Below are 26,479 nucleotides of genomic sequence, written 5' to 3'. Positions count from 1 at the left end.
AATTAAAACAATTCTGAGGGTTCACCTCAGATTCATAAGAAGGGCAAAGTTTACAAAAAAAGGGAAAATAACAAAGTTGGAGCTGTCATTGGAAAATAGGCACAATGATGCACTGTTGGTAGGTCTGTTAACTGGTCCAGTCATTCTGAATAGGACTATGGAACTATATCCAAAAAGTTACTAAACTGTATACCCTTTGACCCTGTCATATTACTATGAGGTCTACACCCCAAGAAGATCAGAGAAAATAGGAAAAATCCTATATGTATGAACATATTTATAGTAGATCTTTTGTGGTGGCAAAGAACTGGAACTTAAGGGGATGCCCATCAGCTGGGGAATGGTTAACAAATTATAGTGTCTGAATGTGAGAGAATACTATTGTACTGTAATAAATGATTAAAGGGAATGCTTCAGTAAAAGCTGGGAAGACTTGTATGAACTGATGCTGAGTGAAATTAGAAGGGGAAAGGAAGAGAAAAGTATTATGTACCTATTAAATGCCCGTCACTGTGCTCAGGGCTTTATAAGTCTTTTCTCATTTGATCCTCACAACTAGAGATGTTATTATTATCCCCATTTTATAGTTGAGGAAACTGAGGCAGAGGTTAAGTGACTTGCACAGGGTCACACAGCCAGTGTCTAAGGCAGATTTAAATTCAGTTTTTCCTGACTCTAGGCCTAACATTCTATTCATTGTACCACCAAAAAACAATTTACATAATAATAACATCAGAAAAACTTAAGAGTGAAAAATCTAAGAACTCTGGTCAACACAATGATCACCCACAATTCCAGAGGATTCATGGTGAAACATACACCCACTTGACAAGAGAGTTGATAGACTCAAAGTGCAAGTCAAGGCATATTTTCTAAATGTAGCCAATACGGGAATTTGTTTTTCATGACTATGAATAATAGGAAAGAAGATGGATTTTTTAAAATAAAAATTGATTCAAAAACATTTTCTAGATAGAAAATTTGCTAATTTTAGTCAAGTCTATAGTTACTCTGAGTTTTTGTTAAAAATGACACGCAAGAAATTAGTTGGCTCCCCCATAGATGGACCAGATATGACAGTGTTTTGGCTAATTTAAAGCCTCCTTCTCTCTGCTTAGAAGGATCCCCCCTTTCCCCACTGCCATCCTCTACCGTCTTTGTTGAGACATAAAACAAGCGTTTGGTCTTTCTTTTTCTTCAGCTCTTGATTTTTCTGGGTTAAAATAAGTGCAATCATTGTCAGAGTCTTGCCTAAGCCCATATCATCCGCTGGAAAAGAAGAACACAGAAGAGAGCTACAGTTATTCCAGTACAGGACTAACTTGCCTTCAAAGTCCATATGCACGAACATTCATTCATTCTTTGCTTCCCTTTCCCTTCACAGGGCTTTGTTCTAGTTACTCTTCTTCCCCTAAAAACAGACCCAGGTTTTCTTCCCATTACCATGCATTTTGATTCTTAACTACTTGACTGAGAACTTCCAAAGTATTCAGAAACTACACACTTGAAAAAGATTCACAAATAAATGTTAACTTTACATCAATCAAAAACTCTCAAAGTGCTTTCACTTGATCACTAAATGGAACTGCATGCCTAGAAGGGATGGTAGTACTTTTAAATTTTACAAAATGGAAAAACTAAGACCAAATGACATACATAAAACTGACTACCAAAAGAGAAGTAGTTAATTACATCACAAAAGATATGGAAACTTATTTTCTGCCCATTCTAGGAATTTTATGCTAGAAATAAAAGCTCCCCCCTGCTAATCACTACGGATTTAAGAATGAGTTTAGTCTCATTAGAACCAAGGCAACTAAAATATAACTAAGTTGCAGAGGTTCTTGTGATTAATAACTAGCTTTACATTGTTTGAAAAGAAACAGCAGCTTGTAGAAATAGGCTTAAGAACTTAATTGGGAAAAGGATGAATCAAGGGACAATACCAAAAGAAAAAAATGCAGGTGGGAGTAGGATGAATTTTAAAGGAATTTGGGGATTTTAGAAAAAGATAATGGAGACAGTAACATGAAAATATGTTACATCAGATTGTTTACCATTTCAGTGGTATGTGAGGAAGATGTGAAGGATAGAATCTGGAACTTAAAACTCAGAAAAATGCTTAAAAACCCACTAAAAACCAATATTTTTAAACAATAACTTAGTAACTAAAACAAACTGATTTCAAATATATATGTCAGACATTCATTTTAGAAGAAAACACTCAGAGATGATATTCTAAGTTTGCAAGTTTTATTATTTTTTTCTTATTTTGATAAATAAATGCGTGTAGCAGAATGGCAAGAATAAAAAAATTAGAGAGTGAGGGGCAGCCACTTTCAAAACAAACAAATCCACAAAACTCCTATAAGGTTCGCAAGATTGGCTGTAATTCTACCCTTCAACTGTTCTCCACCTCTTTCCCCTCTCTGCAGAGATTCTTAGGCTACATGTACTCACAAAGGCCAATATTTTTCCACTTACCTAGAATTCCTCCATGAGGTTTTTGATTTTCTCTCCATAATAACCATGCCAATGCTTGCTTCTGATGCCGAAGCAAAGGGACCTGAGAAGGGAAATGAAGTGTAAAGTATAACTTACCTGATCATGCTGTACTTAGTTGTGGTCACTCAGAATCTAACACTTTGCTTCTTTATCACATGCTCTTCATTTTAAAAAGAAACACCATTATGAAACCAACTAAAGTGGACAACAGTCCTTCCACCTTCCTTTTCTGTGTTACATTCTTCCTCCTTCTAACTCCTTCACTAAGGTCAAGATTCTACTCTGCCTCTTTAGATCCTCATTCAAATAATTTCTTTCATTTTTATAGGGGCATTTCATTCCACCCAATAGCCTGAAAGAGTGAAGAGATATTCCTTGAACCCACTATCTTTGCTCTAGGTTCGAAACCAGACTGCACCGTGAGCATCAAGAGCAGCTACTTAGTTATGGCAGAAAGACAGAGAATATTCCATGTACATGACTGCAAATTTATCCCTCATGTTCATACTGGTTGTTGAAGTAGAAATGATATGAAATCTTGGAAGTGACCATTCATTCAACTCTCAGAATTTCTCAGAGTACAGGCAAGCTGTTCATTTAATTATAAAAAAGCATACTTCTAAGGGTTCAGAGATACAACAGATAGGAAACCAAGGACTAAAAAGAAAGGTAGACCAGGGAAGATGGGAAACAATAATAAAATTCTGACAATATAAAGAGAAATGATTTCAATGAAAACAGTAACTTGTTTGTCTAAAGAGACCAATGTGAAAGCACAGGGGAACTCGATCAATTTAGATTTTGAGAAGATAATGTACAGAAGAAGGAAGTAAGGACAGATAAGACAGGATGAATAAAAAAAGGCATGTCTGATGAATACCAAAAGCAAGGTACAAAAGCAGTAACATGAAAAAAATTCCATTTTGTTGTTTTTTATTTGTTTTGTAAGGTTATTTTTTTTTAAGTTGTAATGGACAAAAGAGAAGGAGCAAAGAAGGGATAGTTCTGCTGCTCAATGTGGATGAGATAATGGAAAGACAGGAGATCAATTATCCAACTCTTGCTTCTACTTCCTTTGCCAAGCACAATAACCTTCAACTAAAAAAGATAAAAACCAAAATAGTTAAGATATCCAAGATTTGTAGGGAAGTATTAAAAGAGTGCTGAGCTGCCCCTCACCAGATGCTGATTATCACAGGGTAGGATCATGAATTTAGAATGGGAAAATACCTTAAGGGTCATTTAGTTTAACCCCTTAATGTTACAAGTGGAGAAACTGAGGCCCAGAAAATTTAAGGTAACACAAGTAACAAGTTTGGAGTGGAAATGAAATGACTGTTGCCTTCAAGCATCTGAAAAGAAACCATGTGGAAGAGGGATTAGATTTTTTTAAGCTACTGCTCTGAGCTTGGACAAGTTACCTCGGTGGGCATCAGTTTCCTCATCAGAATGAGGAGGCTGATTTAGCTGGTGAGGTCCCTTCTAACTCTAACTCTCTAACCCTATGAAATAGAAACCCAAGTTGGAAATTGCAAAGACAGGTCTAGACTCAACGTTAAGGAAAACCTTCCTTCTTCTTACAATCAGATGTTTCAAATAGTAGAATGGGACACCTGGGGAAGTGATGGCCTACCTCCCTAGAGCTCTTCTGAGAAAGGCTGGATGAGCACTTGTTGGCGATGTGATAGAGGGATTCTTGTTTGGTGAACTAGATAAGTTTTCTGCCACTCAGATCTGTTATGACCAGCACTCTATCAACTAAACCCTAGTAAGCCAAAACCCATTTCTGCACACAGCCCACTGGTAATTGCCTTCAATTTTGCTAGTCATCCTGTCTCAGAAGTCTTATCCCTCTCTTCTTTGACAATTCAAAATCTACATTTTAAGATCAAGCTCAAGGATCAGCTCCATGAATTGTTTCCTGACTCATCTTAATAGACAATGACCTTTGCCTTTGAACTTAAAGACTTTAACTGAAAGAGCCAGGGCCATGATAAATTCACACACACAAGGGGACAAGACCTCTGGGCCTCTTGCCTGCTTCCTTGGTTTTCACTTGCCCCATAAATATTGGGGACACTGCTCATGTTCTTCTTTATCCCCAAAGTAGTTAAGAAAATGTTAAAAAACTCACTATCTTTCTGCCTAAGCCCTCCCCTTCCTATCTTTCCTATTGCTGTAGAGGGCAGCACAGTCCTCCCAATGCCAGGACCCATCCTGGACTTTACACTGTCTCTTACCCTCCATATCCAATCTGTTGTTAAGGTCTGTCCATTTTACCTTTGCAGTATCTTACAAATATGCCTCCTTCTCCATCCTGTGCTCCAGCTACTAACCTCCCTGGCTTCCTTTAAGTCCCAACAAAAATCCCACCTTCTACAGGAAACCTTTCCCAACTCCTCTTAATTCTAGTGCCTTCCCATTATTAATTAGTTCCTATTTATCCTGCATATAACTTGTCTACATATATGTTTGCTTGTAGTCTCCCTCATTAGATTATGAACTTCTTCAGGTCTTTTACCTCTTTTTGTATCTCTAAGTGCTTAGCAACTTAGTACTGGTACACAGTAGGTGTTCAATAGATGTTGACTGATTATGGATGGTACAAAATTAATAAATACTTAGTGATAACACTGGACTATATCATTACTAAACATAATGGCAAGGATATCAGCAGGGAGGTTACTAAAGCATCCAGAGGAGAAATGATATATATTATAATCTCACCATGCTAGGCCATTTTGTACATGTTGTTCATATAAAACTTGGACTACAACAGTCTCTATCATAACAAGGGTTTCAGCTTATGTCCAACAAATTGGCAAGGATGATACAGATTAGACTGTAAACTCCTTCAAGGCAGTCTTTTGCATCTTTTTGTATCCCTAGCACAGTGCTTGGCACATAGCAGGTGCTTAATAAATGTTTATCGACTGATTCATTGAACACTGAGGGCTTGTAAAAAAACAGGTCCACTAACATACTATTTGGTAGAGCTGTGAATTGGTCTGACCATTACGGAATGCAATTTGTAATTATGCCAAGAAAGTGACTAAAATGTCAATCATCTGACCGGATATGTCCTAACAGGTCAATGATTTTTTAAAAAGCCCCATATATACTTAAATATTCATAGCAGTACCTTTTGTAGTACTAAAGAACTGGAAACAAAGCAGATAGCCATCAAGTGGGGAATGGCTAAATAAGTTGTAGTACATGAATATAAAGGAATAATACTGCAATAAGAAATAATATAATGACAGGAGAAACATGAGAAGACACATGAACCAATCAAAATAAAGTAAGCAGAACCAGGAAAACAATAATAATGCAAATGAAAATGCCAAAACAAATGAAACTGGAATTATAATGGCTAGAAACCTCTCCACCCCCTTCCTTGCAATGGTAGGGAACCATGGGTGTAGAACAATGCAAATAATGTGACTTTTTTTGATGTACTGGTTAGTTTGGCTGAGCTGCTTTTTAAAAATTCTTTTTTAATTCAGTTTACCTTCAACCCATCTGGATCTTCTGCCACTGTCTCCTTGCCAGGACATGATTCAAGAGACTTGTGGAGCTGATCAATGGCATCACTTGTAACTTTCCACACAGCCTGAAGGCGATCCTGGGTCATCCGGCCCCCATACAAATGGACTTTATCTAGGAAAAGTGTTATAAATCTAACATAATCTGGCTGGACAGAGGCTATTAATTCTTTCCTGCTAGAATGCCACAACAGTCGAAACATGTGAGAGGCAGTGCAATGAAATAAGTGTTTGGAACCAGAGGACCTGCACTCAAATCCTAGAGAGATGAGACTATAATTGTGGAAGGTAGCTAGGTGGTGCCATATTACATAGAGCATTGGCCCTGGACTCAGGAAAACTCATCTTCCTCAGTTCAAATCTGGCCTCAGACACTTCCCTGGGCAAGTTACTTAACCTTGTTTGCCTCAATTTCGTCATCTGTAAAATGAGCTGGAGAAGGAAATGGCAAACCACGCTAGTATCTCTGAGAAAACTCCAAATGGGATCATGGAGAGTATGAGAGCTGAAAATGACTGAACAACAACGTAGGGACGGAACGCTGAATGACACTGGCAGACCAAAGCCTTTTATCAATTAGTTTTGCTAACCTGTTTTCCTTTGTTACTAGGTACAGTGTTCAGCAAGGTCAGGGGAAAATACTGTGATAGGAAATGACTTATGTGAAAACAACAGGCATCAATACAACTCAAAAAATAAATAAATTTATGATACTATAACAAAGTTTTTTTTTAAAGTACAATCCTAGTTCTCTAAGCACACTAACCACATGAAAAGTTATGCATGCATCCACCCACATATAAAATTGGTGAGAAGAAAACTACCCCAAGTACAAAATGTTTCAATGTTTAAAAACTGATCTATCCACATAATAAGGATGTAAAGAATTGGATTAGCCTAAATAATGAGTTAAACTTCCCAGAGTACCATTATCTTCATTAAGACAGAGTTCAAAAATAGCTTTTGCTTTCACATGGGCATAAGGGCAACCAAAAGCTAGCACCTATTATCTATAACAATATTTATGATGGTTAAAAATTCACAACAAAAACTGATCTTACCTCCATTGTGCTGGGTAGGTCCCCCAACAGATGCCTTGTTGGGAGCATGCAATCCCAAAGAACCACCCAAAGGGTGAGAACCCTGAAGATACAATGGTTTGGGTGGTGCTTCTGCAGTGGTTTTAGTGAATGGATTGCATGGCAGATGGTCATGAGTATCACTTTCTGCATTACTCTCTGCTTGAAAAATAAGAAAACCATCCAAAATTTAGAAAAAGAAATATGCTAATCAATAATGTGAAAGTCACAGGAGCTAGACATAAACAGCCATCACTACTATTCTAATTACTGAGAGGGAAAGCTTCCTGTACAGGTTCGTGAGATTCCCAAAATTGCTTAAATGATAAAAATTAGAGATGATCTTTGGGACAGGGAGGACATTCCACAACTAGTGTGGGCTTTGGAAGAAAACTCAGAGACAAAAGTAGGAGGACCAAATGAAGAGCATGGCAAATCAGCTCACATGTTGCTTGCCTGTGTGGCGGGCCTAAAGTGGCTTTTCTGAACTACAACCACATGTTTAACCAGGGTATAACTCATTTTACCTTGTTCTGTACTTGTCAATGTGGCCAGAGATAGAGCTCTGAGTGCAGCCTCCAAATCCTGAACTTGCTTGAGGAGCCTCTCACCCTTGTCTGGAAGCGACTGGATATTCACGGTTGCCAGAGTACTCTGAAAAGCAGATTCTGTTAGACTGATGTCTTTGTCTTCTCAGCATTCAATGCAGAGAGAATTTTAAATAAAAACAGCAAAGTACTGAGCATCTTAAAGCTTAGCTGTTGCGTCATGATCTGGAACTTTTTTCCCTAACATTTTTTCCTACTCTAGAAAAGCAACAGACAGAAAGGCAACAGAAGGGGCATGGATAACTCCCTTGACTATTCCTTTTCCTTACTTGTATATTATACTTAAAGCTTTTACATGTTAAACTTCTAGAGCTCTTTGTTTGCCCATAACAAACACTGACTGTGTGAAATAATTTTATTTTTCTTGCTGGATGCCTACTAGAGAATGTGCTCTGGGTTCTTATTTCCATTACAGTATTATCTGAAGTGCTGACATTCTAAAATTCTCTCTAACCAGCTGACAGTTAGTATCTAGGTTAAGTATCTAAAAATATGCTAAGCATAAATACTTCTAAGAACCACTCAGAAAGCATTACCTCTAAATTATCACATTTACAGACTAAAGTTACTCTCACCACAAACAAACATCATAGTGCCAAGTCACCTTTTTTTGCTTAAGTTGTGCTGTGAGATGCAAACGTTGGGCCACAGGGTCCAAGGGCTCCACCTTCTTCAAAGTTTTGGTGAATCCTGGGACTGATCTTGACTCACTTGTCTCAGGTACTTTGAGATCCTTCTTCTGTGTTGAATCCTCAGCCACATGAAGAGGTAGGGAGTTTTCTTGCTTGGAGGAAACAACAACATTTTTACTGCTTTCATTGATGCCCTTCCTTTCTCCTGGAGCTGTTGATGATACTTGCAGTTCACTGGCCCCTCTCGGAGGGCCTACTTTGGGAATCTCTAGCTTAACCAGGCTTTGAGTCTTTGGTTTTGCCTGTGGGTCAAGACCAGCCTTGACCTTTGTTTCTTTGGCCTCATGGTTCTTAGGCTGTTCTCTCTCGGCATTGTTTACAGTGTCCAGATTGACAGTACCCAGAGGCCTATGCTTAGTTTCACTCTCCTCCTGAGGTGCTGATTCATCAGAGACTAAAGGACTTGCATCTTTTGATTTCTTCTTTTTAACAGGAAAAGATTTAGATTTCTTTAGGTTTTCCTCAGTGGGCAGGTCTGATTTAACCTGAGAAAAGCTTCTTGGGTGTGAAATTTTGTGATCTTTTGCCTTATTCTGAAGCACTGTTCCCTTCTCTGGTGCCTGTGATTTCCTTATTACCACATCCAATGGAAGCTTCTCTTGCACTCTGGATTCTGGCATAGATCTCTGCTCCTGGTTTTGTGGCAAAAGCTGATCTTTCTTTTCAGCTGTCTTTTCTTCATTTTCACCACTGTTTAGTTGTTTCCAGAGGGATGGTTCTTGGTTCTTGTCTAAAATTTTAAAAGGATTTCTTGGATGGATGGAATGCTGTAGACAATCAGATGCATCCTGCACTTTACTGCTTAATTGTTCTTTAGCACTGGGCTCCTGAAAGAGGCAACCAAAGAATACAGTTCTAACACACAGTTATAATGATGATATATATGTGTAAAACGTCTCTCTCAGGAGAAATGGAAAGCATTAATTTATATTCTTTACTTTCTTAAAACAGTCTCTTCAGGAGGCATCCCTGTTCCTAGAAAGAAAATTTAGGAGACTCGTTTACAGATAAACTTACAATCTGCTACAAGACCCCTCATAATGCACCAATTTAGGCCTTGGTCTCAGAAAAATATTGACCAACCTCTAAAGGATGTTCTGAAGAATCAAAAGCTAAAAAAGGTATCATCAAAATGCTAAATAATAAATACTTTCTCTTACTCTCCTAATGCTGTCTACTACCTATCTTTCTTTTTGCTAGGCAGAATATTGTGAGCAATCATAATGATCCAAATGTGCTCTGGGAGATAATATATTATATATAGTAGAAAAGTCTGAACTTACAATTAGGAGACAGATTCAAATCTTGGCTTACTGTCCAACTACAGGTAAATCATTCAACCTTTTTGGGAGGAGGAGGGGTTCAGTTTTCTTGACTATAGAATGAGATAAAATTCTTGCCCTAAAAATTTGTTGTGGGGAAAATACCTATTAAAAGATATATCTCTCTGACTATGAGGATTAGCATTATTCTCATTTCAGTAATCAAGCACTGCATAAGTTCTCTGAAATGGAAAAATTTCCCACACCTATATAATGTCATCAAATGGGGATTCTGAGCAGGCATTTATTTTCACCTTGCAGCGTGGCACAGTAGATAGAAGACAGGATTTGTGTCAGGAAGGTCTGAGTTCCAATCCTATTTAGTATTTGTGTGACTACAGGCAAGTCACTTAACTCCTTTGAGCCTCAATTTCTTCATCTGCAAAATGGTGAATAATATTGTAACCACCTCACAGGACTGTTAAATTAAAATAAATTAATATGCATAAAGCACCCTGTAAAACTTTAATAGGTAAATGAATGTCAGGTGTGATGACAATGATGACTAATCAGTCTCTAAAAAGACCTTCTAATTAGTCTGAGTGAACATATATTTTCTCCAAATAAAGGTAATGCCGACAACTTTCAGGACATAAAAGCTGCATCAGATTGGTAGAAAGAAAAAGAAATCCTAATTTTGATTATAATTGTCGAGGTCTACAGACCACTCTATAAGTCAGTGGGGACATACTGATCAAAGTAGATCAATTTGTAATAGGATAAGATGTCACAGGTCAAAGACTGAAAGCTCAAGTAGCCCCTGTGTCTAACCAATACCTGAACCATAATCTCCACTCACCAGAGAAGTGGTCAGTGCACTTCTGGAGAGTCCTCATTGTTACAGGGAGCCTACATTTGCCTCTTACAACTTCACCCATTTCTTTAGATTGTATCATTTAAACAACTGAATAAGCACTTAACAAATGCTTATTAAGCACCGATTATGTGCAAAGCATGGTGCTAGACCACAGAGACAATAAGGAAGCAGTATCTACCCTCAAGGGGGTCAGGGAAGTAAAGAGGCTAGAAAGGTAAGTCAGTCACATTCTTCTTCTTTTTCTTAAATTATGATTATTGTTGTTTCTGGTTTTTAAAAATCAGGCTAAGGAACTTACATCTTAGTCTAGAGGACACGGGAAGTCACTGAAGGTTTGTGATTGCTTTGGTTCAAAACAAAACATGACAGCACCCAGGTCCCATGAAATACCTTAGGAAGATTTAAGCAGCTCTATGAAGGGGTGGACTGGACAAAAGAAGAGGGTGAAAACAGGGAGACCAATTATCCAAGCAAGAGGTCATGAGGGCCTGACCTAGGGTGGCAGCAATGAGAATAAAGAGAAGGAAGATGTCAAAGAAATTATAGTAGGGGAATTGATTAACTCTGACAAAATAACTAGGGAGAGTAAAGGAAAAGAAGTCAAGGATGACTGTAAGATTATGAGACTGAGTGACTAGGAAGACAGTTGTGCCCTCAACATAAATAAGAAAGCTTGGAGGAACACGTTTTAGAGGAAAACATGATGAGTTCATACCAATAGCTCACTCTGAGCTATTGGTGGGATAACCAGTTGGGGATACAGGACTAGAACTCAGACAAAAATCAGGGAGACAGACACAGACACGCACACGTATATCTGTACATATTTGTTATTGTTCATGTGCAATTGTTTCAGTCATATCCAATTCTCCATGACCCCATTTAGGGTTTCCCTGGCAGAAATACTGGAGTGGTTTGCCATTTTCTTCTCCAGCTTATTTTATAGATGAAGAAACTGAGGCAAACAAAGTTAAGTGATTTGCCCATGGTCACACCCCTTGTAAGCCTCTTAGGTTGGATCTGAACTTAGGAGGATGAATCTTCTTGACTCCAGGCCAGGCACTTGATTCACTTTTCACCTAGATGCCCAATATGTATGTATGTGTATATGCACATGTATATCTGTATAGGGTCAGATCTAGAGTCAGGAAGGCCTGAGTTCAAATATAAGCTATATGACCACACGCAAGTCATTTATTCTCTTTCTGCTTCAGATGCTCCATCTGTGAATGGGGATAATAACAGCATCTACTTCCTGGGGTGCTATAAGGATAAAATGAGGTACTATTTGCAAAGAGCTTTGTAAATATTAAAGCATTATAAAAATGCTAGCTATCATTATTATGATATAATCATCATCATTATTAATACTGACCCATGAAACCACAGGAGCAAATGAGATCACTTAGGCAAAGAGCAGAGAAAACGAAGAAAAAGGGGTCCAGAACAGAGGCTTGAGGATGCCCATGCTAAGGGAGTAAGTCGAAGGACTGGAAAGTCACTGAATCAATTGAGACTGGAACAAAGTAGAGAGTGGGTGAGAGCTCAGAGAGGATTTAAGGAACAAACAGGAGAGCTAAGGAAGCTCAAGATGTTTGGCTTCAATTTTCTCAGTAAAGTAGGAGCTGAGGTCCCTGCTAAGAGTGAAAGGGACTGGGGGCAGACTTCGAAGCTTGAGAAGAAAAATAGTTTAGAACAGCCATCATGGAGTGTGATAGTCAAATCAGGGATAAATGAATCGCCACAAGCAGGGAGGACCTAGTTGGTAAAATAGATGTAAGGTTTAACATGGGGAGTTTAAATCAAGACAAGCCACTCCTACCTTCCAGGGAATGCTTCCGCACCAATGCTTCTTCTCTGCTTTACTTTGACTACATCGATAGAACAATCTAACAGAACATAAAACACAAAGCAGAGCCATGAAAGCCCAATCACCAGTGCTGTTTCCAAGCCCGAAAGTTTTGTTAAGGCAAATGTCTTGTTTGTACTCCATAATGTAGAGTATATGTGCTGTATAGTACAGTACTAAGGGCATTGAAAATGAAGGAAAAAATTAATGATTATGCTGTTGCAGTAACCAGAGAATATACACATTTCTTTTGCCTCTTTAAATCTTAACTGAGCATTAAGTTTTCCTCAAAATTGATCCATTTTTGTCTTACTGAAAAGCAGCTACAAAGATATGAATCACGGTTGGATAAGAGTTTTTATTTAATATGTTCAACACCCAGGGAGTCAAATTATTTCCATTCAGGAAAAAATAACCCAGAGTTAAATCATTTTAGTCTTGATTATAACTGCTTTATAAAAAATAAGTCAATCAAAAGCTATAGAAAATTATTATCATGGAATAAAAAAACACAAGTGAAATAAAGAATTCCAAGAAAAAGTGAAGAACTCGAGGCTGTTTCATGCTGGCTCTGCTTATCGCACCTCACACTAGCACTGTGTAGGGCCTTAGGGCATCTGTGATTTCCTAGACCTCCTTTCTTTCCATCTCTCCCCATGGTTGGCCTATTTTTCATTCTCACTGGGGCCTCCACTACTTTCCCAGGCCACTCCTGATCGAGACTTCTTCCTCCTCTGTCCTAATCTCAATCCTGAACATTAATCATTTCAAATCTATGCCTATCCTCTACTCTCAAATCTCCTGATCTTTTATCCTGTTACTCAGGGACCATATCCTACCAACCCCCTACCCCTGGATTGCTCTCACCCATCATGCCCTTCCTCTGTTGCTCCTATTTTCAAGCTGAAGGAGATGAGAAGATGCCATACAGCAGTATTGGCTGGGTCCATTATAAACTTAACCAGTCTCTATTGAGTCCTCTATGAAGCAAGGTAATCCTTTTACTCCTCCAAAAACCTCTCTCACACTGCCATACCCCTTAAGCTAAGGACTTCAGCTTAATACTTTAGTAAAAAAAATAGAAGCTACGCTCAGTGAACTTCCTCTCTCTGCCTGTCATAACTCTTTGAGGTTATCCTCCATTATCAATTCAGCTTCTGATAAAGAGGTGGCCATTCTGTTACCAAAGTTAACTCCTCTTAATCTACTCTTGTTCCCATCCTCTCCCGTTTTCTCCAATAGATTGCCCCCAACTCATCCACTTTCCCTTACATATCTTCACTCTCTCCCTATCTACAGACTCCTTCCATGCAGCCTACAAACATACCCCAGTCTCCCCTAACCTTGAAAAGCTTTCCCTGGACACTGTATTGTCCCAAGCTAGCATCCTGCCTCGCCTCTCCCTTTCAATGACAAACTTCCAAGAAAAGCCTCTTCTTTCATTCACTCCTCAGTCTTTGGCAATCTGGCTTCTGACCTCAATATTCAAATGAAACTGTTCTCTCTAAAGTTATCTGAGACCTCTTAATTGCCAATTACATGGCCTTTTCTCAGTCAACTTTTTCATCTCTCTGAAGCAATGGAAGTGATGGTGACCCTCTCTGCTGTGGCCACGTTCTCTTCTTCTGGTTTTTGTGGCACTATCTCTCTTGGTTCTCCTCCTGCCTCCCTAACTTTTCTTCTTTCTCTTCAGCTGGCTCATCTTTCTTACCACACTGTTAGCTGTGCATGTATTCTCAAGCCTTTGTCCTAGGTCATCTCTTCTTTCTCTACACTCTCTCATTTGGTGACATTATCAGGTCCCATGTTTAATTATTATCTCTGTGCAAAAGACTCCCAGATCTACACATCCAGCCCTGAGATCAAAGCCTGTATTACCAACTGCCTATTGGATATTTTGAAGTACAAATCCCATACACATCTCAAATTCAATGTGCCTGAAAAGAGCCCATTATCTTCTACTAGGAATGCCTCTCTTCTGAATTGCCCTGTTTCTGGAGAAGACACCGCTATCCCTTCCAGTCTCCCAATTTTGAAACCTTAGTTTTTCCTCAACCTTTCACTCTTCCTCACCCCACCTAGCTGACTCCAATTTTGGCTCTCATATCTCTCTCCTGGACTGTTTCAATAGCCTCCTAATTTGTCTCTTCCTCAATCTCTACCCCTTCCAACTCATCCTTCAGACAGCTGCCAAAGGAGTTTTCTTAAAATGCAGATCTAACCACGTCACTCCTCTGCTCAAACTCTGGTAGCTAAATGTTGTCTCAAGGACAAAATATTTGGCATTTAAGCCTTTTGGAACCTAGCTCTAATCTACCTTTCTAGGGTTATTATATATTACTGCACCCTTCCTGTACTCAATGGTGCAGCCAGACTAGCCTACTTACAGTTCCTCACAAATAATACTCCATCTCCTATGTACATGCCTTTACATTGGGTGTCCCCTGTGCCTGCCAAGTACTCCCTCCTCACCTATGCCTCCTAGAATTCCCATAATCCTTCAAGACTTTAGTACTACCATATACAGAGAACCATTCTTGCATGTTCCTTATGCCCACCCATCCATACCATCTTATTGATTTTGTATGTATTATGCATACACTTATTTGTGTGAATGAGGTTTTCTGCAACAGAATATAAGCTTCTTAGGGGAAGGAATTATTTCATTTTTGTCCATGTAACCCTAATGCCTAACATAAATCCTATTATATAGAAGGCACATATTAAATGTTTGTTGATAGACTGATTTATCTCAGCGACTGTGAGTGGTTCCTTCAATGGTAGAGATTCTAATGCCTTCTCATCCTGTGCATTTCTTGTCATCATCTTGTCTTCTGACATTACATAGCTATCTGGGCAGTGATGCAAACTATCCACCTGTTCTCTTTCATTCTTGCTATGTGACCAACCCATCTCCTGTTCTGGTTACACCTTTGATACCACATCTAATGGCCACCCTCACTGGTAATATGCTACAGTATTATTTATGTCCACCATTATTTTATTTCCCTCTGGATAAGTTATAACTTTGATTCTTTAGAGATTGTGGTTTCCATGATTTACAGTCATACACTATTTGGAGCATTAGTATTACAAAGATAGGCCTTTGTTTCAAGGAAAAACTTCCAGTCATCAAAAGAACAGTGCAACGTTCCAAATGTGAACCTTTCTATTTAATTCTGATGCCAATTCATTCTTCACCCACAACCTGTTCAAGATACTCATACACACACATCTCATATATAAACCTACTAAAGGATCAGCTCTATGGGCAAGCCCATGTACTTGAATATCACAAGCTGACCATTCTGCATAATTCATCTGTTTGATTTTTCCTAAGTACGTAATTAGGACTAAATGCTTCTTTGACTGATTTTGGATCCAATTTAGGAGGTTCTGCAATATCTGGGGCTCTGATGCAATCAGAACAATGTTATCCCAAAAAAGGGACATCTGTAAGACTACCATTTATAGGGAAATCTTCCATTTGGATTCTGTGGTGGATGTCCTCCATGATAATGAAAAACGTCTTTAGTGAGCATACAGAACACTGTTTTATGCCTCTCTTGATATTAATAATCACATGGTTGGATAAAGTTACCTCTTTTGTTACATCTTTTAAAAAATCAGAGAATAACAACTTGTGAATTGGAAAGGACCTCAGAAGTCAATGAGTCTAAGCCAAAATAAAAAAATAATCCTCTACCACATATATGGCATCAACTTTTGCTAAAAGAACTTTAATGTGGGGGTGGTCTACTGCCTCTTGAGGTTTTTCATTTTATCTGTGAATAGTTCTACTGGGAAGTTTTTCCAAAAATGACAACTGAATTTGCCTCCTTACACCTTGTGTTCATTGTTCCTAGTTCTGCTCTTCAAGGCCCATGACCATTCAAGGTATCTTCTTGATGCTTTACAGCAGGGGTGTCAAACTGAAATAGAATCGGATTCCTGCCTTAGAAAACCAAATTAACATTATCTATGTTGTACTCTAGTCTTACTGATTTTGTTAAACATCTCTCAGCTACATTTTAGTCTGGTTCTTGCAGAAGCCTCAAATCTGACACCTCTGGTCTACAGCTCATCAATGAACCTCCTAACCTGTGGTGAGCCACAGTATTCTAGAGGTGATCTCACGAGGACAGTGCACAGCTAGATTACTGCCTTTTTATTTCTGGAAGTAATGTCTCTTTTAATATTACCCCACATCCCAAAAGCTTTCCTGTCCGTAGTGTGTGTGTGTTCATCCTTCATTGCTGAAGAAGACCATGCCATCAGAGAAATGATGACATGACTTGCACTTGACTTTGTTTTGAATGAAGGAGGGCTGTGCAGGTCACCAACCTCACTTCTCCTCCAGAGCCATCTGAATCCACTGACCAGATATTCATCAGGATGACTGGAGATGACCCAGGATGAGGCAATTGGGGTTAAGTGACTTGCCCAAGGTCACACAGCTAGTGAGTGTCAAGTGTCTGAGGTAAGATTTGAACTTGGGTCCTCCTGACTCTTGCACAGTGCTCTATCCACTGAACCACCTAGCACCCCTTCTGTTTGTAGTATCATATTATTGAATGACTGAATGAAAAAGCACTTATTAAGCATATACTATGAGCAAAGGACTGTACTAACTGATACATGCTGAGCTTGAAACTCCACTAAGACTCCCAGATTTTATTTTTAGACAAATTGCTATCTAACCATTCCCCCTCCTTCCATTTTGCATTTGTGAAGTTGAGTTCTTGAACCCAAGTATAGATTTTATAATCATCCCTATTTCATCATGTTAGATTCAGCACAATATTTCAGCTTTTAAAGATGTTTGTATTTTGTCAATTAGTGTATTAGATAGCTCCCCTAGCTGTGTCTTAACTCCATAAGGATGTCCTCAAAGCCATTATGCAAGATGCTAATAAAAATGTAAAAACAGCAGAGGGTAAAATAAATCCTTAAGGCACTCTACTGGAGACCATCTTCCAACATGACATCAAAACGGTTAAAGATTATTCTGTGAGTCCAGGGATTCAACCAATTTTGAATTCATCTAACTTATTTTACCTAGCCCACATCTCTCCATCTTTTCCACAAAAACATGGAAAAGATACTTGATCAAATCCTTTGTTAAAATCTAGTTAAACTATGCCTGCTGCATCTCTCTTGCCTATTAATTTAGTAAGCCTGTTTAAAAAAGGAAATGAGGCTAGTCTAGCATAAGCTATGCTGATATTCTCTAGTCCTTTCTTTAATGATCTCTCTAGAATTTTCCCAGGAATTGAAGTCAAGTTCACTGTCCTATAGTTTTTCTTTTTTTTTTGAAAACCAGGCCAATATCTACCCTTTTCCAATGTTGTAGTATCTCTTTTGTTTTCTACAGTCTTCTGAATGTTACTGACAGTGGCTCAGAAATCACAGTCACTAATTCCTTTTAGTACGTGAGGGCATAGTTTATCTGAACCAGGTGATTTGAATTCATCAAGAGTAGTTTACTTGCTCACTTACCATGCCATTAACAATTTCATTATTTATCATGGGCATCAACATGTAAACAGAAGTAAAGGAAAGAGCACTAACAACTAGGTAGGGACCAGAAAAAAACAACTAGATGGCTCAGCGGATAGAGCGCCAGGCCTAGAGCCAAGAAGACCTGAGTTCAAAAATGACCACTATGTAATTGACCGCTAGTCACTTACTAGCTGTGTGACCCCAGGCAACTCACTTAACCTCTGTTTGACTCAGTTTCCTCATCTCTCATCTTTAATATATGAATAATATTGGCACCTACCTCCCAAGGTTGTTGTGAAGATAAAATGAGATCATAATTGAAAAGCTCTTAGCACAGAGTGTGGCACATAGTAGGTGCCATACAAATATTAGCTAGTAGTAGGAGTATCCCACTGGATTACAGTTTTAGAGCCGAGAGGATACTTAGAGGTCACAATGCAATCCACTCATTTTCTAGATGAGGAAACTGGAACCCAGAGAGATTCAGTGACTTGCTTTAGGTCATACTGCTGGTAAATGGGTATTTGACTTCAAGTTTAGGGCTTCTCCCACTCTATCACACACTTTTCAGAGTTGGTACTTTAATTGATCCTTGAAGGAAAATAAGTATTTTAAGAGAGCAAAGAGAAAGAGGAAGAACATCACAGAAAGAGTAGACAAGAGGGAGAAAGGGAATACTGGGTTCAATTTGGCTGGAGCATAGATGGAATTGCAGGGGATTAATAGAGAATCTTTCTCCAAAGGTAGGTGCCAGACTATGAAAGATTTTTAAGGCCAAGCTGAGGAGTTTTTGTTTTACCTTTAGTGGCATAGAGAGGCACTGAAGTCTTGAGAAGGGGAGTGACAGGGTCAGATCTGTACCCTGGGGAGGTTATTTTGACAGCTACATGGAGGATGGAAAGAAGAATGAAAAAACTAGAAGTATGGATACCAATTAGGAAGACACTGTAATAGTCCAGGGGGCCGGTGATGGTAATCTGAACAAGGGTAGAGGTCATGTGAGAACAAAGAAATGGGTGGATGTGATAGGTATTGTGGAGGCAGATCCAATAAGACTTGGCAACTTACTGGACATGGAGGTAAAGGAAAGTGAAAAGCCAAATATTATTCCAAGATTGCCAACCTGGATGACTGGAGGGTTGATAATGCTCTCATGTGAGAAAACAGGAAAGTTTGGAGGAGGTACAGATTAAGGGGGAAGATAGTAAGTTTCACTTTGCACTTATTGAGTTTGAGATACCTGTAGGACATCCAGGTAGAAATGTCCAGAAGTTAGCTGATGAGGTGGTACTATTGGACTTCAGGACAGAAATGAGACTTCGCTATACAGATTTGGGAATCATCTGGACAGAAGTGATAACTGAAGCCACGGAAGCTGAAGAGCTCTCCAAGAGAGAACAGAGAGAAGTCTTGGGGAGACACCAAAGTGGGAAATGAATTATGATCTCTTAAAGGAGACTGGGCAAAAGCAGTTAGATAGAACCAGTTAGTCAGCAAGCACTTATAAATGCCTACTATGTGCTAGGCACTGTGACAATAAGGCAGAAGAGTCACAGAAATCAAGCAAAGAGAGTACCTAAAAGTCTAGGACAATAGTAAAAAGTTAAAGAAAGTCATCTCACTTTTCTCAAAACCCTTTAATGAGTTTCTAGAAAATATCTAAATTATTTAATGCAGCATCTCTGCACTGAAGTGTATGGCTACCTCCTAATATTGTGAAATCACTCTATTTTAGAAAATATCTAAAATGTCTTACTCCCTTATGAGATATGAAATGGATAGTTTTGACAATATAAAATTAAAAACTTTTTGCCAAACAAAACCAATGTAACCAAAATTAGAGGGAAAGCAGAAAAGTGGAGAAAAAAATTACTGCAAGTATCTCTGATAACAGCCTCATTTCTCAAATATATAGAGAACTGAGTCAAATTTATAAGAATATAAGTCAATCCCCAATTGATAAATGCTCAAAGGATGTAACAGGCAGTTTTCAGACAAAGAAATCAAAGTTATCTATTGTCATGTGGAAAAATGCTCTAAATAATTATTGGAGAAATGCAAATTAAAATAACTTTGAGGTACCACCTCACACCTATATGATTGGTTCATATGACAGAAAAGGAAAATGATAAATGTTGGAGGCGATGTGGAAAAATTAGGACACTAAATGCATTCTTGGTGGAGTTCTCAACTTGATCCAATCATTCTGGAAGAAATCTGGAACTATGCCCAAAGGACTATAAAACTACATATCCTTTGATCCAGTAATACCACTACTAGGACTATATCCCAAAGAGATTAAAAAAAAAGAACCCATTTATACAAAAATATTTATAGCGGCTCTTTTTTATGATAGCTAGGAATTGGAAATTGAGGGGATGGATGCCCATCATCTGGGGAATGGCAGAACAAGTTGTGGTGTATGATTGTGATAGAATACTACTGTGCTTTAAGAAACACTAAGCACGATGATTTCAGAAAAGCCTGAACAGACTTATAACAACTGATACAGAGTCAGGAGAACATTGGACGCAGTAATAGCAATATTGTATGATGAAGAACTGTGAATGACTTAGCTGTTCTCAGCAATACAATGTATAGGACAATCCCAAAGGGCCCATGATGAAAAATGTTATCCTCCTTCAGAGAAAGAACTGATAGGCATAGGCATAGACAGAAACATACTATTTTTCACTTTCTTTTTTTTTTTTTTTTGGCTTAAGTCTTCTTCCACAAAATGACTAATGGAAATGTTTTACATCTTTGCACATGTATATAAAATTCCTTACCTTCTCAGGGAGGGGAACAGGAGGAAGAAAGGGAGGGAATTTGGAACTTAAGAATTAAAAAAAAATGTTAAAAATTGTTTTAACATGTAATTGGGGGAAAAAGTAAAATATTATTTTAAAAAAAGAGAGAAGAAAAAAAATTTCCCACTCCCAGCAATGAGTGGTCTAAAAAATTAACTTCCTACTTTACCCAGGTCAGTCAAAGTAATGAGAGTTCAGTTTGCCTTTGTCCTTCCACCCTTCACTTTTGAAGGAAGATATGTTTTACTTCAAGAAATATAGGAGAAGCCCATTGTTTGGCAGTGAGGTGGAGCAATAGATAGAGCACTGGGCCTAGAGTCAGAAAGAACTGAATTCAAATCCAGGCTCTGACACTTGCCAGCTATGTAACACTGGGCAAATCACTTAATCCTATTTGCCTTAGTTTCCTCATCTATAAAATGAGTCAAGAAGGAAATGGCAAACTACTCCACTATCTTTGTGAAGAAAACCCCAAATGGGGTCATGGAGAGTCAGACACAACTGGAATAAGTGAACAATAAAAGTCCACTGTTTGGAGAGGGGCGATGTGGGAGAGAGAAGGAAAGAGAGCAAATACACATGCAGAATATTTCATATACAGTGAAACCCAGTTGCCGTGTTGGTTGGTTTTACTGATCTATTTTTTTCCTTTCTTTTTTATTCTTTGTTACAAGACATGGCTCACTCAGCTGAAGAGTCAGGGAGGGAAACATTCAGTAATGAATATGATATGAAAACAAAAGATATCAATTTTTTTTTAAACTTTAGCACCTAACTAATCATCTCAAAGCAAATCTACCTTCCGTTCTCTTGTGAGGTTCTGAAGGCTCAGTGCAAGCACTCAAAAACTATTCCTGGGAAATGACTGGTCTGTTGAGGGCCTCATCAGAAGCTAGCCAGTAGTACCACCTAGTGCTAAAATTCAAGAAGTACACCTAAAAGGAATCTAAAACTATTTTATAGCGAAATTCTTGAGAAATGGAAAACCGTCATTTTAACCTTGTCTTCTGCAACTATGAATGTGTTGTAGGATTAATATGACGGCACTAACTAGAGAATATAATTTGTACCTCTAACTACTGTGTCTATACTTTAAGGACTGCTTCCTTAGGAAGCCCTTGCTTAACGGTGTGTCTCTCTCATGGTGCTTACCAGAAACGAATATAGACTTAGAGACTTAGACCTTGGAGGCCATTTAGTCCAATCTTGTTTTACAGATGAGAAAACTGAGGCCCAGAGAGGGGAAGATCTGTCCAAAGTCAGTTTGTAAACAGTACCAGACCCAAAACCCAACCTCAAAATCCAGAGCCCTTTCCACCCTGTTCTGCAGTTCCTCATATTCTGCCTTATACTATAAATCATTTGGCAGTTATCTTTCCATATCTAGCAAATCATAAGCCTCTCAAGATGAGTTACGGTGTCTTATTGTAATAACAATTATTATTATTGATTTACTTAAGAATAGCTTAAATTTCCAAGCCCTTTATGTACATTAAATCTTTGTGTGATGTGGACAGTATGTGTATTCATAAACTGGCTCAGAGAGATTAGTGACTTGCCCAAGGCCACATAGTCAGGTCTTCTAACTTCAGATCTAGGATTCTTCCTACTACACATGACCAACAATACTTTGTACCTGGTGTGCTCTTACTAAACATATTTTTTAACTGAATTAAAAGAAATTATTAGAAACAGTCAAAACCAAGAGAAATCTACCAGTAAATTATTTTGGCAGCAATACCACAACTTATGTGGACAATCAGGGACAACTGCAGTCCCAATCAAATAATTCACAATATATGTAATGCACATCCAGGGAATCAAGAATTAACTGCAACCGCACAGTGAATATCTTTTTTTCCACAATCACTGCCACCATCCACTTGCTGGATTTCCATGTACAGAATATGCGTTTTTCTATAACTACAGTATTAGACTGTCAAACCTTTAAAAGGAATCCTAAGGGGAAACAGAGGCAAACAGCTATCTTTAAGGAGAGAAAAGCAATTACTGTCTTTTTTACTGTTTGGCTCCCTAGATTTCCCTAAGCAACTTCAAAACATGAGGTCAAGAAGCAAAGTAACCTATTTTTAAAAATGGCATCCTAAACTAGGGGTCCTCTATCCTTTCACTGAAGTCCAGGTTGAATGTGAAACCCAGCTAGTTCCTTGGAAGAATGTTAGAAGGACCTCTGAAACTATCTAGTCCAACCCTTTTACTTTACAGATAAGAATTTTGAGGGGACACATACCACCTTTCCCCCAGTTATTCCTAGTACAGAAGGAGGTATGGGATTAACTGTCACACTACAAGTAGCAAGCTTGCTGTTCCATACCTTCGCCATTTTCTTTTTCTCAACCTTAAATACTGATGTACATCATATAATCAATTTGCTAAAGCAGAGGTGTCAAAATCCCAAATGCAGTCTGAACTAGATTCAAATGTAACTGGGAAATGTTTAACAAAATGAATAAAAATAACATACAACACAGGTAGTATTAATTTGTAGTTTTTAAGTTAATATGATGTTATATGTTTCTATTTAAATTTGACACCATGGTCCTAAAGCTTTCCTGATGGTATATCTTTCATTTTCCAGAAATCTTAAGATTACCAATAAGGATGGGAGTGGGGTATCTGCTAGCCTGACGATTAACCATACCAATAATTGAAATTAACCAGTCAGTCAGAATCACCTGGTCAGGAGGAACAGATATGTAACAATTAACAAAGAATAATTATTCAAAGAGTACAAAAGTGTTAGGAAGACTGAGGGGAGCAAACATTTTTATATGTGTATGTATACATATATGTATGTATGCATAGATACACACACATATAAAACACACAGACATATTAGTTATACACACGTGGAAAAATTCTTTGGACATACCTGTATTCTTTCTTGTCCTGTGGCTGAAGCAAACCCTGAAGCTCTACCACACAACCTTCATGTAATAAACAATGAGAAACAGGAACACTGAAGACAGAAAAAGGGTATCAGATTTTTTTTCATTTCAGGAGGTAGGAAATCAGGCAGTTAATATTCTAAGATTGAATCCTAAACACAACTTTTCTTAAACATAAGAGAAATTCAAAACTCGTTAATGAGGACTCTAAAAGCATTGCTGCTGTATATACCAATATGATACAACCTACTGTTGAGGAATTTTGCATAAGATCTTGCCAGAAAACTGAAATTTACTTTTCTAAGCACCAAAGCTCCCTTTATTTTAAACATTTTTGATAGAACCTTTAAAAAACACATATTACCATCTTCTTAAACAGCAGATGGTAAATACAATTTAAAAGTTTTTGATAACTCTGGGTTGTTATAAATATCAATTATTGCATTGTTTTGTAATACAGTGGGATCACCAAGGCGTGTAGAGTTGTTTGCCCTTATACTAAGTCACTCTCAAATGTCAGGCTTACTATGTTTGCTTTAGTTTTTCTATAAAAAAAAGCTGTCAATTCTAACTTCTTGTTGTCATTGCCTTTATAATATCTTTTACTTCTATCTTGCTACTTCATAATCAGGAGAAAACTAACAAGTAAATATCAACATTCAACAAATATATTTATTCAACACTACGTACAAAACATTGCTAGACATTAGGAACTGTTGTTGTTCGGTCCTCTCTGACTCTTTGTGACCCTATGGACCATAGCATGCCAAGCCCCTCTCTCCTCCTCTACCTCCCAAAGTCTGTCCAAACTTATGTTCATTGCTTCCATGACACTATCTATCCACCTCATCCTCTGTCATCCCTATCTCCTTTTGCCTTCAATCTTTTCCACTATCAGAGTCTTTGCCAATGAGTCCTATCTTCTTATTACATGGACAAAGTATTTAGGTTTCAGCTTCAGTGTTTGTCCTTCCAATGAATAGCCAGATTCTAGGGATATACCCCTTAAGGTTCTTAATATGTGTAGACAAATAACTTGTGCTAATTAGAAAACACATAAGTGTTTTGTAAGAGATCTAGGGATGTTTTTAGGAGGGGGAACACTGACCAAAAAAAAAAAGTTCAGGAAAAACTTTACTGAAGAGACACCATCTGAGCTGGGTCCAGAGTGGGAGATGAATTTCTTTCCACAGATGCAGACAGGAAGGAGAGAAGGAAGTGTATTTGAAACCTGGGAAAACGTATATAAATGCCCTGCAGTGGGTGGAGGCTGTATGAAACCAAGTAATATCAACAGCTGTTTATCTGTAACTACTAAAGTGTGTAAAGGGAGAAATATAAAGTCTTGGAAGGTAGAATTATGTGAAACAGTAACAGGCTCTGAGGGGCTTTCCTCTAAGTGCATGATCTTCAGTAAATGAACCTTATAACGAAGATTTTGACTGCCTAGAGACCTGTGGCTTGTTACCTGTCCCTAACTTTGTTCAGCATAGTTCAAGTTTGCAGGTAAACAAGGTCCAGATTAGAAAGGCACATCCAACTGTAGAGTAGTATGTGTTCAGACGTATGTTGCCCTTGGCTGATCTGATACCAAAAGCCTCCAGCTTTACAACTGTCTTCACTTATTTAGCCCAGATCCTGATCTGGTTAGAACTGAGCTACTGAACCTATGAAGAACTAGCCTGCAGATCCTTAAAGGTGGTACAGGAGCAAAACCCAAGATTATGAAGGCGAGACAGCTGTGACAAAGTTCAAACATTTTAGATACGTGAACTTATAAACTTGATAATTTCTTGAGTTTGATACTTAAATTCGACACTTTCTTATAAAATAAGAAACATTTTCTTATTCTACATATAATCTGTTATTGTATCTGTTAAGTTGTAAAAAAACTACTCCAATTAGTTTTGTATCCAGTATCTCTTCTCTTATCAAGGTCTAAGATAATATTTTCCCCAAAACGTCATTTATTGAAGGTATAGGTAAAAAGTATCATTTAATTAGTTTTTTCAAGTAACCCAGATTCACTAGTTAAAAAATACAAAGCTAAGCTAAATGCATGTATTAAGAAGACAAACTTTCTTTCCTGATACTAAGCCCAACACCTCACACTACCTGCAAGAATACTGAAATTTTTTTTTAAAACCAAGCTTAGTTAAAAATCAATAAATATTAATAAAGATCAAAATGAGAAGAGAGAAACTTCTTTTCTTATTCTACATGTAGTTTGTTACATCTATTAAGTTGCAAAACTACTCCAACTGTCAGGAGAGTATTCTGTCTTGGGTAGCATTCCAATAATCTCTTGCTTTTATTATTAAGTGAGGTATGAAGCTGGAAGATTTTTGGAGGCAGAGGACTCAGCTGAATTAGGTCTGTGGGTTAGAAAATCAATTTCATACCCACTGCAAGGCCACAAGCAAATTACTTCACAACTGTATACCTTCTTTTCCTACTTATAAATTTCATACATGTGAAAATGTTCACAGGGTGATTAATTCTAAAATGGGAATGATAAGCCACTGTCAAGTTAGTGCCAGACTTAAAGTCAAGAAAGCCTAAGTTGAGACCCTTCCTCTGACACTTACTTAATAGTCATGTGATCCCGAGCAAGTTATTGAAATCCTCCCTCAGTAAGTCATTTAACCTATCAACTTCAATTTCCCCATGTGCAAAATGGGGATAATATTAGCATCTACCTCCCAGGGTTGCTGTGAGGATACAATGAAATAATAACTGTAAAGCACTTAGCACAGTTCCTGGCACATAGTATGTGTTTGTCCTTCGTTGCCAAAGGTCATGATGACATGACTTGTACTTGATTTTGTTTTGAGTGAGGGA

The 26,479-nt window shown here is 38.0% G+C and overlaps 1 protein-coding gene across 6 annotated transcripts in view; it reads right to left on the bottom strand.

Annotated features, from left to right (window-relative positions):
- The window catches only part of TTF2 (transcription termination factor 2), a 60,224-nt gene that overhangs the window by 29,839 nt on the left and 3,906 nt on the right, over window positions 1–26,479 (bottom strand). For 2 of the 6 annotated variants that reach the window (XM_072644471.1, XM_072644473.1), the window contains 8 exons: window positions 23,623–23,709; window positions 12,391–12,457; window positions 8,342–9,256; window positions 7,657–7,783; window positions 7,112–7,291; window positions 6,017–6,165; window positions 2,485–2,566; window positions 1,153–1,269 (listed from right to left, as the gene is read on the bottom strand). In XM_072644471.1, the coding sequence (XP_072500572.1) occupies window positions 1,153–1,269; window positions 2,485–2,566; window positions 6,017–6,165; window positions 7,112–7,291; window positions 7,657–7,783; window positions 8,342–9,256; window positions 12,391–12,457; window positions 23,623–23,709 (1,724 nt within the window). Of the gene's footprint in view, window positions 1–1,152; window positions 1,270–2,484; window positions 2,567–6,016; window positions 6,166–7,111; window positions 7,292–7,656; window positions 7,784–8,341; window positions 9,257–10,005; window positions 10,152–12,390; window positions 12,458–23,622; window positions 23,710–26,479 lie in introns of those variants that run through there. The other 4 variants (XM_072644472.1, XM_072644474.1, XM_072644475.1 and 1 more) reach the window with 4 other exon arrangements.

Source organism: Notamacropus eugenii, chromosome 2 (assembly GCF_028372415.1).
Source record: "Notamacropus eugenii isolate mMacEug1 chromosome 2, mMacEug1.pri_v2, whole genome shotgun sequence".
NCBI classification, from domain to species: Eukaryota; Metazoa; Chordata; class Mammalia; order Diprotodontia; family Macropodidae; genus Notamacropus; species Notamacropus eugenii.
This window is presented reverse-complemented; position numbering and strand designations above follow the sequence as displayed.